The sequence below is a fragment of the Clupea harengus genome, chromosome 25, assembly GCF_900700415.2.
Source record: "Clupea harengus chromosome 25, Ch_v2.0.2, whole genome shotgun sequence".
Taxonomy (NCBI): Eukaryota; Metazoa; Chordata; class Actinopteri; order Clupeiformes; family Clupeidae; genus Clupea; species Clupea harengus.
The window spans coordinates 14,337,541-14,353,869 of NC_045176.1; the positions used below are offsets into that span (position 1 = coordinate 14,337,541).

At 39.0% G+C, this 16,329-nt stretch overlaps 1 gene segment (V, D, J or C); it reads right to left on the bottom strand.

The window, feature by feature from the left end:
- Positions 1–15,440: 15,440 nt before the first annotated feature.
- On the bottom strand, positions 15,441–16,329 carry LOC105907890. The segment is given in 3 exon segments: positions 15,441–15,470; positions 15,673–16,109; positions 16,248–16,329. Coding segments are annotated over 3 exon segments (549 nt in total).

Sequence of the window (16,329 nt, forward strand, 5' to 3'; positions counted from 1 at the left end):
TCTCTATTTCCTGCCCCTCAGCTGACACAGACCTGGTGTCTGAACTATATGACAGGACAAAGCCATAACAGCTACAGGAGAAGTTTAAAGTAAGACCTTCCAGACATTCAGGTGCCATCACATGTCACCACACTACCACTGTCATAAAGGTGGTAGACTGTGAAGACGCTCCCACATTTGGCCACAATAAACTACAACGAATGTCTAAATGTGACACTGGACTTAATGACTTGAAAATATACAGTATATGAAGAAATGTGCGAATATACTCACTGCCCGTCAGTGAAATTGGGTCCCATTATGTATTTGTATATTTGCATATTTCTTCATGTACTGTCTATTCTTATATCATTCTGCTAACCACTAAAGCAAGAGAAATGCCATAAGGTCCTCTGCCATGCAAGTAATGACTCAGTAGCTGACCTTTCCATACATTAGGAATTTATTTTATGTTATTTGTTTTTTAATGTTAAAGTTCTGAACTATAATTTAGTATAAAACAGCCTTCATGCCTACTAATCGTTGCTATTTTTTTAAGTCAGGGACAAGATACTGAGCCACATAGTGGTGCTATACTCCTGTGGGGTCTTTAAACTGCTCATTATTTGTGCACATCATGAAGGTACCTTGGTGTTTGGCATCTGCGTTTGAACTGCTTTAACATTGATACAAATTTGTGCTTATTTTTGTTTTATTATTGTTAACAACTATCAGGAGAGATGATTGTCTGAGTAACTCAGCTACACCATGTCATGTAATAAACTGAACCATGTGTGTTGTTGGTTGCTGTAGCCTCTCTCATAACTAATTTTTGGAAATAAAATACAAATATTAGTTATTAGGCTGAAGAAAAAATTGCTGACACTAAGTTGGCAAAAAATATCACAAGCATACAAAGCAACAATAATATTTATTTACTGAATTACAATATATGTAATGATAAGGTTCCAATCAAGAATCAAGCTGTCAATAACAATACAAAGTGTTATAGATGAGCTATTTTGTGCTTTGCACATCGGGCGTGCAAAGGCGTGCCATTTTTCGTCTGCTGGTTCAGGATCACATTTCCTTTCATTCTATAAACCACTTCACATTGGTCAACGAATGGTGTGGTAGAAAATCTACAGGCCATAATCAGTTCTCTATGGAGGGTCTCAAGACCGAAGCTTAAACACCACCTGTTGAGTGTTCTGAAGTCCCTGAATCCGCAACATTTTGAATCCGGTCTCCAGATTGGAAAGATTCGAACCCGCCAGCGGATCCATATTCGCGTGGACGCCCGATCCGCACATTTTCTAACCCGATGACGTGAACGCCAACGAACCTCAGCCTGAATCCTTATTAACCCTGCTGCGTCACGTCATAACAGCAACAACATAAACTAAATCGATGTTGCTAACAAGCTGGTTAGGAAAGGGATAATATTAACAAGCCACACTTTAATCTATCACTGTTTAATCTATTTGCATCGGACCACTGTTCAAAAGCATTTTTTAAAAGTGTCAGCAATAGCCTATATGAGCAAGTCTGATGTGAAAAGATTTGTATTATAGACGGAAGTTTCAAAATGGTAACTTAACACAAATGAGGGTTATGTCGAAGTGCGCGATTCTAACTAGTCTTGTTTGAGTGCTGTGGGAGGAGTGATTTCAGGTGGTAGAGAAGTCGGAAATGGGGTATATTCAGTAGTTCTCGATCTGGCAACTTTGTAGGCCTCTTACTGTCACTGTATTCCCTTTTTCAGAGGTGATTCTTTGTTTCACTCTATCTATGGCATGTATCGAAAATAATGTTATTTCGTTTTTTTCCCATTAATTCACTCTGAATACATCTTAATAATCGGTAAAAGTTTAAAGAGTAATTTCTAGCCTATCCACAATTGCAGAGGAATTGTGAAAAAAAATTCTATGGCTTTTATTCAATGTCCTAAATTTACCTTGTGTGCAATATGTAGATAATGCAATGTAAGCATTTAAAGACTGTGCTTTGTGTCAAATTGAAAATTCATAATCTACAATTCTTCATCACTGCCATCTCCAAAGTCATCTATCTGGTCACATAACCAAGTATAAATACAGTTCCCATTCTTGCACTGATAATGATGTGTTGTACATTGCATCACATTCCCTTAACATCGTTAACTCTATATAATGAACAAACCTAAATTTCAACACATTATTTTTGTCTATATTATGTCTGCTATAGTAACTCACAATATGGGATATGACTGTTTTAAAGTCAGTAAACACTGCAATAAAGTAATAGCATGGTCAAAATGGATCCAAATGATCACAGCATAAAAATAGTTGCTGCCTGTCTAATGCAGTCTCTGTTGTTTTTGTGCAGGGCTTATCTGTAAGGTTGTCACTGTGGGTGTCATGGCACAGTAGTAAACTGCGGAGTCAGAAGACTGTAAGTTCTGTATTTTCAGTGGCGCTGATTTTGAAGTTGAGTTTACTTTGGAGTGAAGTCTCTGCTTGAACGTTTCCCCTGTGCGTTGTTCATTGTACATATAGGATATAGGTATGAACTCAGGAAAGCCATTTGGCCATTGTTTGTACCAGAGGAGAGAAGGTGATGGGTTGGTGGTCTTGTAATGGCATGCAATGGTCACAACTCCTCCATCAAAGGCAGTTAAATGAGCCTGTGGTTGGTCAACAGCATCTTCACCCTCACCAACTACAAAGAAAACAATGGAATTTTAAGTAAACAATATAACATTTCATATGAAATATAAATTGCATGGGGAGAAAAACTTACCAACATAGTTTGCAGCAAGGAAAAATAGCATCCTAATCCAGTGTGCCATAGCAAGTTAGTTGTAACCGGCACTCCCAAATGGCCCTGCCTTGTCTCTCACTTGGAGTGAATGTGTCTCAGTACATGTCACCATGAGTAAGACATAAATAACTGAAGGCAATGTTTACACTGCCTCCTTGTGGTATATATCTTATCATGCACACTTGCATAGACATTACAGTGTGAGAGTGTCCCATGAACAAGAAGGCAGAATTCCTCCTTAAATGCCTACTTAACCAGATGCTACAAATAGTAAATATGTTCGTTACCGAAGCCCATTGTTGGTTTAGTGGTGTAGATTGGAGAGTACTATGTGGAATCATTTCTATTAGGCCTCACAGGACTTTCTAGTTGGAGGATTGAATAAAGTAAATTAAAATGAACATAAAACAGTGATAGAGTGAAAGTTTTAGATTAAAAATAGAATACATAAAAGATAGAAAATAAAACTGCAGAGATAAAGTTTACATATCCCCTTAATATCACGTTATATCACGATGAAGATCAAAGTAAAACCCCGTGTGAAGGACCCCATGGTTGGGTGAAGCACCGTGTGAAGGACCCCATGGTTGGGTGAAGCACCGTGTGAAGGACCCCATGGTTGGGTGAAGCACCGTGTGAAGGACCCCATGGTTGGGTGAACTTGCGTGTGGGGTGCTCTGGATGGGAGAAGCATGATTGGTGTATGCGTGAGCGATGTCTGTGTACGTGAAGCGCATGGGTGCGCTTCCCGAAGGTGAGGGCAGTGTGACGATGTGATCGTCCCTACGGTTGAATATGCTCTCTGGCTGCCATGGAGCCGGGCTCTTTGGTGTGGCAGTCAGAGCGCATGTTTGGCACCCTGTAGACCTGAGTTCGAGTCCGGGTATGGTGACCCTGCTCTCCCTTCGCTACAGGGAGTTAATTTCCCCAGATTATTAAACATCATTTCTCTTTTTGTTTTAGGGCCGAATAGTAGGATCTCAGTTTTGTCCTTTAAGAAATTATTGCTCATCCACTTATTTATCGCCAAAAGACATGCAGTAATTGAGTTTATAGCTGCAGCCTCATTTGGTTCAGCAGACATGTGCAGTTGCGTGTCTTCCGCATAACTATGGAAACCTACTTTGTGTTCTCTAATGATGTCCCCAAGTGGCAGCCTGTATAGTGAGAATAATAATGGACCAAGGCAGCTCCCTTGTGAAACCCCAAATTAGATGTCATGTTTCTTAGACACATGATCTCCAAGCCTGACGTAAAACGTTCTCCCTTTGATGTTTGTTCTGAACCAGTTTAACACAGAGTCAGAAAGCCCAACTAACTTTTCAAGATGATTGATTAGGATGTCTTGGTCTATCGTATCAAAAGCTACGCTTAGGTCTAACAGGACAAGGATTTAGACCTTATTTGCATCAAAATTTAGTCAGATTATTTTAGTAAGAGCAGTTTCAGTGCTGTGGTATGTTCTAAAGCCTGATTGAAATTTTTCCAGGATATTTTTTTTCTTTAAGAAAGGAGTTTATTTGCACTAAAACTATCTTTTTACTAATAAATGGGAGATTGAATATTAGCCTATACTTGTCAGTGCATTACTATCTAGGTTAGGTTTCTTTTGTAAGGGTTTTACAACAACTGTTTTGAAGGCATCTGGGTAGATGCCTGTTTGAGGAAATATATTTATAATCTTCAGGACATGACTTGAAACACTGTCGAACATCCGCTTAAAAAATTGTTGATTTCTGTAAGTAACTGAGGGACATGTTTACATTGCCATCCTGTGGTGGATATTTTATAATCAGTACAGTAGTACACAGCAGAGTCAGACACTTGTAGATTCTGGATGGTGAGAGGAACGGTCTTTGAAGCTGTGTTTACTTTGGAGTGAAATCTCTCCTTGAACATTTCTTCTGTAGTTCCATCTGTGTTGTAGGTATTTCTAATCAGCATAAACTCAGGGAATCCATTTGCTTGCTGTTTGTACCAGAGAAGGGAAGCTGAAGTAGCAGAAGTCTTATAACTGCACGCTATGGTGACTCCATCTCCCTCAAAGGCACTTAAATCTCCATCTGTTTGGTCGACAGCATCTTCTGCTCCAACCACTAAAGAAAGAGGAGAATATAAATAATGATTTCCTCCATCCTCCTAAAAATGTGGTCGTGCATACACTTTGTGAAATAGAATTAAAAAAATTGTGATAATGTAATGAAGGGAAATAACAACTTACTGACACAGTTTGCGGTCAACAACATTAACACCCTAAACAAGTGTAGCATGGTAAATTGGTTGTAATAATCCAGTCCAAAAGGTTTATAAAGTTCTCTCTCTAGGTGTCTCCAGCCTAAAGTGACTGTATCTCAGCTACGCTCTTGTGATCTCACCCTCAATCACAGGGCAGGGCTTTAAATGATTCAGTCACATGTTTACACTGCCTCCCTGTGGTATATATCTCGTCATACACACCTAGTGCATTCACATTAGTAGAGTGAGGTCTAGACCTTGGTAACCAACTATTGCTGAAAAAAATGAGTGCATATGACTGACAGCAGAGACCATGAAGTCCATTCTGGGTTCAGTGGTGTGGACAGGAAAGAACTACTGTATATACAGAAATGTATTGTACTTAGCCTCTGCAGATAGTCTATAGGGGACCATGCAAATAATGTGTGACCAGTAATCTGACTACGTTCCAACATTACGTATATCTTGTAGGAATCAGAACTTTAAAGAATGAAATTGTAGTCAGAGTAAGATCAATTAATCACTCATTCTAGAATCTACATTTTCGTTTTATGTTGAACCAACAATCACGAGATGTGAGACGTTCGTGGACATATTTCCATATTTAGACGACCTAATCATCAATTTAATGGCATGTGTAGTAAATTCTTATCCCAGACAAAGTTTTAAGTCAAATATCTTTGTAGATTAAACATACATTAGAAAATATGCATCTCACTACCCAGGTGTTTCAGTAAGGCATACAATATATTTTTCCATCATTAATCTCTCTGTTGTTATTGGGGAAACATAAGCACCCAGAATGCATTGATGAAAGTTGATGTTGTGACAAATTACTTTGACCAGGTTTGACCTCAATATTATAATTTTTCTGTTCATCAAACAGTCTATGGCAACACAATGTGTTAATATAATGAATGTCAGTAACATCAATAAATCCCAATTCGGATTCTGATCATGAATGAAGTGAATAATGGTGAGGCAATAATGATAATATGTAGTTGTATGTTTTCTAAATGTATGTCCTTCATAAATATGATTTGTGTGTGAGTGCTTCTTTGTCAGGTATCTAATTATGATTTTTACGTCATATTATTACAGAACAAAGTTGATTGTTTTTTGCAATATTGGAATGGAAAGTTATTTTTTCTCAACAGCAGTCAGAACACAGGCAAATTCAGTCCTTCATGAAGTGGAGGGTAAAGGACCTGGCAGTAATACAATCATGAATCAATCTTTAGAAAGCGTCTCTCCATCTTAATCTACCGAGTGACATGATTTAAGGCAACACACCATAAAACCCACCACCCCTCCACATCTGAGAGGTTTTTGCACTACAGGGTTGGAGTTCCTGTCACTGTGGGCCTCAGGGCGCAGTAGTACACAGCAGAGTCAGACGCCTCAGCAGAGGAGAGTTCCAGAAACACACGCTTTCCCTCTTTGTTTATGGAGGGAGTCAGGCGAGGAACTTTGTCTGAAAAGGAACCAGCCTCAAGTATGAAGTAGAGGAACTCAGGGATAGAGTTGGGATTCTGCCGATACCACTGCAAATTCTGAATCATACCACTGTAGTTACAGGAGAAAGTGACATTTTCTCCCTCACTAATGACTACTGAAGAATGTGAAGGTGTTATTGTATTCCCAACAGACTCTCCTGCAAAGTGATGGAAAAGAGTACATTTAGTTAATTTACAAATATTCTACTCTCAGTGGAGAGACAACACATTTCACGAATTCCTTCTTGAGTATTAAAGGAAGACAAATGCACAGATGTCAAGACTGTTTTTTTCTGAGATGTGTCACGATACATTTTTCAGTTAACCTACCTAGCATGAGTGACAAGACTAGACATATCCATGGTGCCATGGTCCCTGAGTTATAGCCTACTGAGAGAGAGATCTGCACAGCCTAAAAGTTGAGTGTTTCAGATCTTCTTCAGTTTCACCTCAGCCGCTCCCCCTAGTCTACCAAGGATTCATACACACTGTGACTCCACCTCCTCCATCAAAGAGATCATATGTGCTGTTACACATTATTGACTACTGCATCATGAGACACTAAACTGTATCATTTTAATCAAGGCAAAAACCCTTAGAATAGACAAGGACCACAATATCTTCACCCAAAATAATTGCCTTCACTGCAACACTCAGCATGACTTTAAATTAAGTTCATATACAGAAATGTACTCCGACACCTGCATGCTCACGCAGTTGACAACTTCACACAGTAAGACAGCCTAGGGATACATTATGGCAGTGCCACATCATAGAGGATCCTCTGCCACACACCATAATAACACATGTAGCAAGAACTATTACTGAATTTGCCAGTATGTGTTAATGGAGAGATGATACGGAATTTAATCCCATCAGAGCATATGTTCGTGAGGCAACAATTATGCACAGAAATAGGCCATAAATGTCTCACTGTCATCAACATCTATTGATCAAAAATGCCACACACCATACCCACAAACAATAAGAAAATCCATCTAAATGCACAGAAAGATTACTATCACTATTAGAGCTGAACATGAAGGAAACAGAGAGATGACATGACTGCCAGAAAAATTTTCTGAAACTGCCTGAAAGTTACAAGTTAAAGTGGGCACACCATTACTTCACCTCATTCATTTTCACTATTCGTGCTGCACATCAGAATTATTCAGCACAGAAATAATAGACTTTACAACATTCACTGACATCACCACTGCCACACAAAAATACATTGTGGTATTGATTCAATATATCACATTACTTGTGTTTTTTGAGAGAGGGTTGTAGCTTAATCTGGTCATTCTTGAGGCTGTGTGTTAATACTGGCTAATACCACTTGGGGGAGCTCCAGAGTCTGTTCTGTGACCAGTCTTACCACACCAGTTATAGAAATGAACAAATATGAGGAAAGAATTAAGTGCCCCCCAACTTTGATTTGAAATGGAACTAGGGATGCCCTGGACAAACTAGGGGGTCTCAGCGTGATTCGAACCCTGAACACCAAACCACTGCTCTGTGTCCTTATGCCCTCACACTCCCCTTCCTTGGTCCCCTTTTTCCACCCAATGAAATAGATACGATGACATTTAGTCAAACAGTAATCTGTAATAAAAATGATTTTCATCATTGTTAAGTGTTTAGAGCTGTCTCATCTTAGCTTAATATCTTTGCTTTGAAAAGGTAGTTCTTAATATCTTTGCTTTCAGAATGTAGGTCTTAATATCTTTGCTTTCAGAATGAAGTTCAATGATTTTCCCCAAAAATGAGGACTAGTATGACTACAGTATTGCTGACAAACAATGTTAAATTCTGTTTAATCTAACAGGTGTTTATAGTGGTGTGGGTGGTGTGATTACCACAATTTCCTTTCAATTAGAGAATGCTAACCACCAAGATGGCAGACTTCACTGTGGGAAATAAATGGCTTCTCCCTGATTTAAAATGTTTCTTCTGGGTGAGATTATGTGCAGCTTCTTATCTTCTGACTTTATATCACTGGGCTCTTACCCTCAGAGCATCTCAAAGCTGTGTAAGATAATTAATTCATGGCCATGAGTTAGTAAGGCATGAGAATGAAATAATTCAGTCATGGCCATATGTTAGTAAGTCATGGGAATGAGATAATTAAGAAATGGCCATGAGTTAGTAAGGCACCAGGCGAGCTCCTTAGGACTATTATCACGCATGAAGCATGGATTTTCCTTATTAACTTGAGGCCAGAATTTCTCATTCCCATGTCTTACTAACTCATAACCAAGCATTACTAACTACAATGAATTGTGGCCATGCAATAATATTTTGCCCCCTATGTCACCAGGGGTTATGTAGAAAAGTAGGTGGGTTCATATGTTGAAAGCTATCCATGTAGTTTTTGTGTGAGTGCTGAGTGTGCAGCTGTCACTGTGGGCTGCAGAGCACAGTAGTACACAGCAGAGTCAGACACTTGCAGATTCTGGATGATCAGAGGAACTGTTTTTGAAGTTGTGTTTACTTTGGAGTGAAATCTCTCCTTGAACTTTTCCTCTGTCTGCCCATCTCGATAGGTAAAGGTCATCAGCATGAACTCAGGGAAGCCATTTGCTGTTTGCTTGTACCAGAGAAGGGAAGCTGATGTGTCAGAAGTTTCATAATGACATGCGATGGTCACTTCATCTCCCTCAAAGGCACTCAAAACTCCATCCGACTGATCAACAGCATTGTTTCCTGCAACTACTGTAGAAAGAGCAGAATGTAAGTTAATCTTCACCTATAGCTGCTAAAGAAAGAAACTCTGTATAATATGTATATAATATCAAGTCATTAATGTTGTAAAACAATCTTACCAGTAAAATGTAAAGCAAGGAAAAACATCCACAGTGCCATGGCAAGTGAGCTGTAATTCTGCACTCCCAAACGCTTATAATGTTGCCTTGCCTTGTCTCCGATCTAAAGTGACTGTGTCTCAGTTATGCTCTGCTTGGTCTTCTCTTGGTCACAGTTGAGTTCTGTAAGTAACTGAGGGACATGTTTGCATTGCCATCCTGTGGTGGATATTGTATAATGCACACCTACAGAAACAATGGCAGAGTGATCACTGAGCTGCATCTTAGTAAAACAAAGAAATAAACAAGATGGGATCCTTAATTGGAAAGATCTGCGTAGATTGTTGTATTATATTCTATTGCATCTATTACATTCTATTACATTTTAGATGTCTCGTCCATTCATATCTATCATGTATTTCAGCCAGACGCTAAACATTTCAGGCACCAGATTGATGAATTAGACTTTTTTCATCTAAATCCTGAAAAGGTCTAATTCATAACTCTGGCTCTTGAAATACCTATTTCCTGGCTTTAAAGATGTTCTTCCTCAGGTTTCCTTACTAGCAGCAGATGTTCATGTAGTCACGAGGAATTTACATGCAATTGTCTTGACTTTAGCTGGGTCTCAAAGACAGCAGAGTAGGAGACAGAGGAAGTCTCTACTACATATAAGCTCTTTCAGTCTCCTATATGTTTTTGTATATTTCCTTACATTGTCCTTACATTGATTATAATATGATCTTTTGCAGATAGGTGGATAGTTAGGGATACTGGATTAATGGTTGTTATTTAATGTTTTATTGGGCAAGCCAAACACAATACAGAGTGTTTATATACTTCCTGGAGGTTATCCATGTAGTTTTTGTATGAGTGTTAAGTGTGCAGCTGTCACTGTGGGCCTCAGAGCACAGTGGTACACAGCAGAGTCAGACACTTGCAGATTCTGGATGGTCAGAGGAACAGTTTTTGAAGTTGTGTTTACTTTGGAGTGAAATCTCTCCTTGAACTTTTCCTCTGTTTGTCCTCCTGGGTAGGTAAAGGTTATCAGCATGAACTCAGGGAAGCCATTTGCTGTTTGCTTGTACCAGAGAAGGGAAGCTGATGTGGCAGAAATTTCATAATGACATGCGATGGTCACTTCATCCCCCTTAAAGGCACTCAAAACTCCATCGGACTGATCAACAGCATTGTTTCCTGCAACTACTGTAGAAAGAGCACAATGTAAGTTAATCTTCACCTATAGCTGCTAAAGAAAGAAACTCTGTATGGTATGTACATAATATCAAGTCATTAATGTTGTAAAACAATCTTACCAGTAAAATGTAAAGCAAGTAAAAACATCCACAGTGCCATGGCAAGTGAGCTGTAATTCTGCACTCCCAAACGCTTATAATGTTGCCTTGCCTTGTCTCCGATCTAAAGTGACTGTGTCTCAGTTATGCTCTGCTGGGTCTTCTCTTGGTCACAGTTGAGTTCTGTAAGTAACTGAGGGACATGTTTACATTGCCATCCTGTGGTGGATATTGTATAATGCACACCTACAGAAACAATGGCAGAGTGGACACTGAGCTACATCTTAGTAAAACAAAGAAATAAACAAGATGGGATCCTTAACTGGAAAGCTCTGTGTAGATTGTTGTATTAAATTCTATTCGATTCTATCTATTGCATTCTATCACATTTTAAATGTCTCGTCCATTCAAATCTATCATGAATTTCATCCAGACGCTGAACATTTTAGACACCAGATTGATGAATTAGACTTTTTTCCTCTAAATCCTGAAAAGATGTAATTCAGAACTCTGGCTCTTGAAATACAGCTTTCCCTTTTTTAAAAATGTTCGTCCTCAGGTTTCCTTACTAGCAGCAGATGTTCATGTAGTCATGAGGAATTTACATGCAATTGTCTTGACTTTAGCTGGGTCTCCAAGACAGCACAGTAGGAGACAGAGGAAGTCTCTACTACATATAAAATCGTTCAGTCTCACAGATGTTTCTGTACATTTCCTTACATTGATTATAATATGATCTTTTGCAGATAGGTGGATGGTTGGGCCTACTGGATTAATTTGTGTTAATCATTGTTTTATTGGGCAAGCCAATGCAATACAGAGGGTTTACATACTAACTGAATGCTATCCATGTAGTTTTTGTGTGAGTGCTGAGTGTGCAGGTGTCACTGTGGGCCTCAGAGCACAGTAGTACACAGCAGAGTAAGACACTTGTAGATTCTGGATGATCAGAGGAACAGTTTTTGAAGTTGAGTTTACTTTGGAGTGAAATCTCTCCTTGAACTTTTCCTCTGTCTGTCCTCCTGGGTAGGTAAAGGTTATCAGCATGAACTCAGGGAAGCCATTTGATGTTTGCTTGTACCAGAGAAGGGAAGGTGTTGTGTAAGAAGTCTCATAATGACATGCGATGGTCACTTCATCTCCCTCAAAGGCACTCAGAACTCCATCAGACTGATCAACAGCATCTTCTCCTGCAACCACTGAAGAAAGAGGAGAATCTAAATTAATATTCACCTATAGCTGCTGAGAGAGTGGATAATTCAACTTACTATTTTCCTACACCTGCTGTAGAAAACAATATGTAGTGTCCTGCATACAATATAGAATCATTTTTAAATATTGATAGGTTAAAAAAAACTTACTAGCAAAATGTGCAGCAAGGAAAATGAAAGTCTTAGCCAGTGCCATGGCTAGTGAGCTGTAATTCTGCTGTCCTAAATGCTTATGATGTTCCCCTGCCTTGTCTCCAGTCTGAAGTGACTGTGTCTCAGTCAAACTCACATGTGTGTTGTCACACTCAGTCACAGTGACTGAGATACATATTGACACTGCCTCCCTGTGGTGCATATCTGACAGTGCAGTCCTACATTTGCAAATTCAGACTAAGAAAAGGTCACGTATATAGCAGACACTTTTGTCCAAAGTGACATACAAATGCATTCTGCAGTGGCCAGAAATCAAACCCAGGTCAACCGCTCAGAAGGTAACGTAACGCTAACCACTTTACCACCAACATCCCTACATACATATATAAACTGAACACTGGTGTACACAGGGGTCTATACGTTTCTCTTTTATTTGCATTTGATTATTTTCGTGTGTTTGCAGGTCGGTGGATGGTTGGGATCACTGCATCTACTTCTATTACTCAGAACATTTGGTCAGAATGTTTTATTCAGATGACCAGATTACTATAATCACAAGATTTTACATACTGAAAGCTATCCATGTAGTTTTTGTATGAATACTGAGTGTGCAGTTGTCACTGTGGGCTGCAGAGCACAGTAGTACACAGCAGAGTCAGACACTTGCAGATTCTGGATGGTGAGAGGAACGGTCTTGAAAGCTGTGTTTACTTTGGACTGAAATCTCTCCTTGAACATTTCTTCTGTAGTTCCTTCTGCGCTGTAGGTATTTCTAATCAGCATAAACTCAGGGAATCCATTTGCCTGTTGTTTGTACCAGAGAAGGGAAGCTGAAGTAGCAGTCTTATAACTGCATGCTATGGTCACTCCATCTCCCTCAAAGGCACTTAAATCTCCATCTGTTTGGTCTACAGCATCTTCTGCTCCAACCACTAAAGAAAGAGGAGAATATAAATAATGATTTCCTCCATCCTCCTAAAAATGTGGCCGTGAATACACTATATGAAATTGAATTAAAAAAAATTGTGATAATGTAATGTTAAAGGGAAATAACAACTTACTGACACAGTTTGCGGTCAGCACCATTAACACCCTAACCCAGAGTAGCATGGTAAATTGGTTGTAATAATCCAGTCCAAAAGGTTTATAATGTTCTCTCTCTAGGTGTCTCCAGCCTAAAGTGACTGTATCTCAGCTAAGCTCATGTGATCTCACCCTCAATCACAGGGCAGGGCTTTAAATGATTCAGCCACATGTTTACACTGCCTCCCTGTGGTATATATCTCATCATACACACCTAGTGCATTTACATTAGTAGAGTGAGCTCTAGACCTTGGCAACCAGCTACCGCTGAAAAAATTAGTGCATATGACTGTCAGCAGAGGCCATGAAGCCTATTTCCCATTGAATTGTTCTGATTGAGTTTAATCCATGGACTATAGATAGAGTTGAAGGATTGACACATGGCAAAACATTTAGTTGTCTGCTCCTCATAACTTTTGGTAAAGTATGTCTTCAGCTAGAAATTACTTTTTATTCCCTGAACTCTTTTATTGGATAGTCTGCTTACAGAAAATGTACAGATGGTTTGTTGAATTTCAAGTTCAGTCTTTCTAATTGTTAACTGAACATCACCTTAACTAAACCCAAACCCAACCCCTAACCTTAACCATAAATTGTACTTAGCATCTGTAGATAGTATATCGGGGACCATGCAAATAATGTGTGACCAGTAATCTGACTACGTTCCAACATTACGTATATCTTGTAGGAATCAGAACTTTAAAGAATGAAATTGTAGTCAGAGTAAGATCAATTTATCACTCATTCTAGAATTTACATTTTTGTTTTAAGTTGAACCAACAATCATGAGACATGAGAGGCTCATGGATGTATTTCCATATTTAGAAACCCTAATCATCAATGTAATGGCATGTGTAGTAAACTCTTATCCCAGATGAAGTTTTAACTAAAATATCTTTGTAGATTAAACATACATAAGAACATATGCATCTCACTACCCAGGTGTTTCAGTAAGGCATACAATATATTTTTCCATCATTAATCTCTCTGTTGTTATTGGGGAAACATAAGCACCCAGAATGCATTGATGAAAGTTGATGTTGTGACAAATTACTTTGACCAGGTTTGACCTCAATATTATTATTTTTCTGTTCATCAAACTATGGCAACACAATGTGTTAATATAATGAATGTCAGTAACATCATGAATGAAGTGAATAATGGTGAGGCAATAATGATAATATGTAGTTGTATGTTTTCTAAATGTATGTCCTTCATAAATATGATTTGTGTGTGAGTGCTTCTTTGTCAGGTATCTAATTATGATTTTTACGTCATATTATTACAGAACAAAGTTGATTGTTTTTGGCAATATTGGAAAGAATTTTTTTCAACAGCAGTAAAATACAGGGAAATTCAGTCCTTCATGACGAGTGGGGGGTAAAGGACCTGGCAGTATTATAATCATGAATTAATCTTTAGAAACCCTCTCTCCATCCTACTCTACAGTGTGACATGATTTTAGGCAACACATCCACCACGCCTCCACATCTGAGAGGTTTTTGCACTACAGGGTTGGAGTTCCTGTCACTGTGGGCCTCAGGGCGCAGTAGTACACAGCAGAGTCAGACGCCTCAGCAGAGGAGAGTTCCAGAAACACACGCTTTCCCTCTTTGTTTATGGAGGGAGTTAGACGGGGAACTTTGCCTAAAGAGGAACCAACCTCATATATGAGGTAGAGGAACTCTGGGATAGAGTTGGGATACTGCCGATACCACTGCAAATTATCCACATTACCACCACTGTAGTTACAGGAGAAAGTGAAATGTTCTCCCTCACTAATGACCACTGAAGAATGAGATGGTGTTATTGAATTCCCAACAGACTCTCCTGCAAAGTGATGGAAAAGAGTACATTTAGTTATTTTACAAATATTCTACTGTCAGTGGAACACTTTTCACAAACTCTGGAATATTAAAGGAAGACAAATGCACAACCAACAGATGTCAAGAGTGTTTTTTATGAGATGTGTCATGATACATTTTTCAGTTAACCTACCTAGCATGAGTGACAAGACTAGAAATATCCATGGTGCCATGGTCCCTGAGTTATAGCCTACTGAGAGAGAGATCTGCACAGCCTAAAAGTTGAGTGTTTTAGGTCTACTTCACTTTCACCTCAGCTGCTCCCCCTAGTCTCCCCAGGATTCATACACACTGTGACTCCACCTCCTCCATCAAAGAGATCATATGTGCTGTTATACATTAAAGGCTACTGCATCATGAGACACTAAACTGTATCATTTTAATCAAGGCAAAAACCCTTTCAAACAGAGAATCGACAAGGACCATTCAGCATGACTCAGCAAGTTCATATTACAGCAATTTACTTCAATGTCCACGCAGTTAAAAGCTGCGCACAGCAAGACAGCCCAGGGATACATTATGGCAGTGCCACATCAAAGATGATCCTCTGCCACACACCATAATAACACACATCATTAAGGGCATTTAACAGTCATATGATTGACACTGAACAGAATTCAGATTAATAAACCAATGTTGGTTTACAATGATTCGTAAAAAGTCTAACCTTTTGTCCGTGTGCTGAACGGAATGATTTTTCACATTAAAATAACCTGTGAGTATTTGCAGAATTAAAGAAGCTTGTTTACCATAACCAAAGAATCTTGAATTGATATGATGTTTGAGTATTGAATACATAGAAAAGGACCCGGCATGTTTATGGCTCCCCTTCCTGTTGCTGTGAGGTTTTTGTGCAGGGTAGATTGAGCTTCCATCACTGTGGGCTGCAGGGCGCAGTAGTACAGAGCAGAGTCTGAGCCTTGAGTTGAGGAGATCTCCAGATGGACCCTTTTAGCTTTTCCATCAAACTTAGTGGACATTTGCCTGAAAGGTGGCTTTGCTTCTTGTACATAACTTGTTGACTCCGTTATAAGTTTCAGGAATTCTGGGCTTGCCCCTGGCTTTTGCCGATACCAAAGGAAACTGTATGGAGAGCCATCGTATGTGCAGGAGAGTGTTGCATTACTGCCTTCTGTCAGATGAACTTCAACTTTGTCTGGAGAAATGGAATCTGAAAGTATTTTCCCTTCAGAAACAAAGAGAAGCACATTTTTGTTGTATAAGTTGTGTCAAGTCTTGAGAATAAAAAGCAATGTTGCATCCAAATACTATGAAAAAGGTTTTATCAGTTTGTAGTTTGTATGAAAATGTTTTAGTTACTCACCTAAATTCCCAAAGAGTAATATGGTGCTGTAAAGAAATGCCATTGTGATTTTAGTGAGTTCAACTGTAAATGTGACTGACAT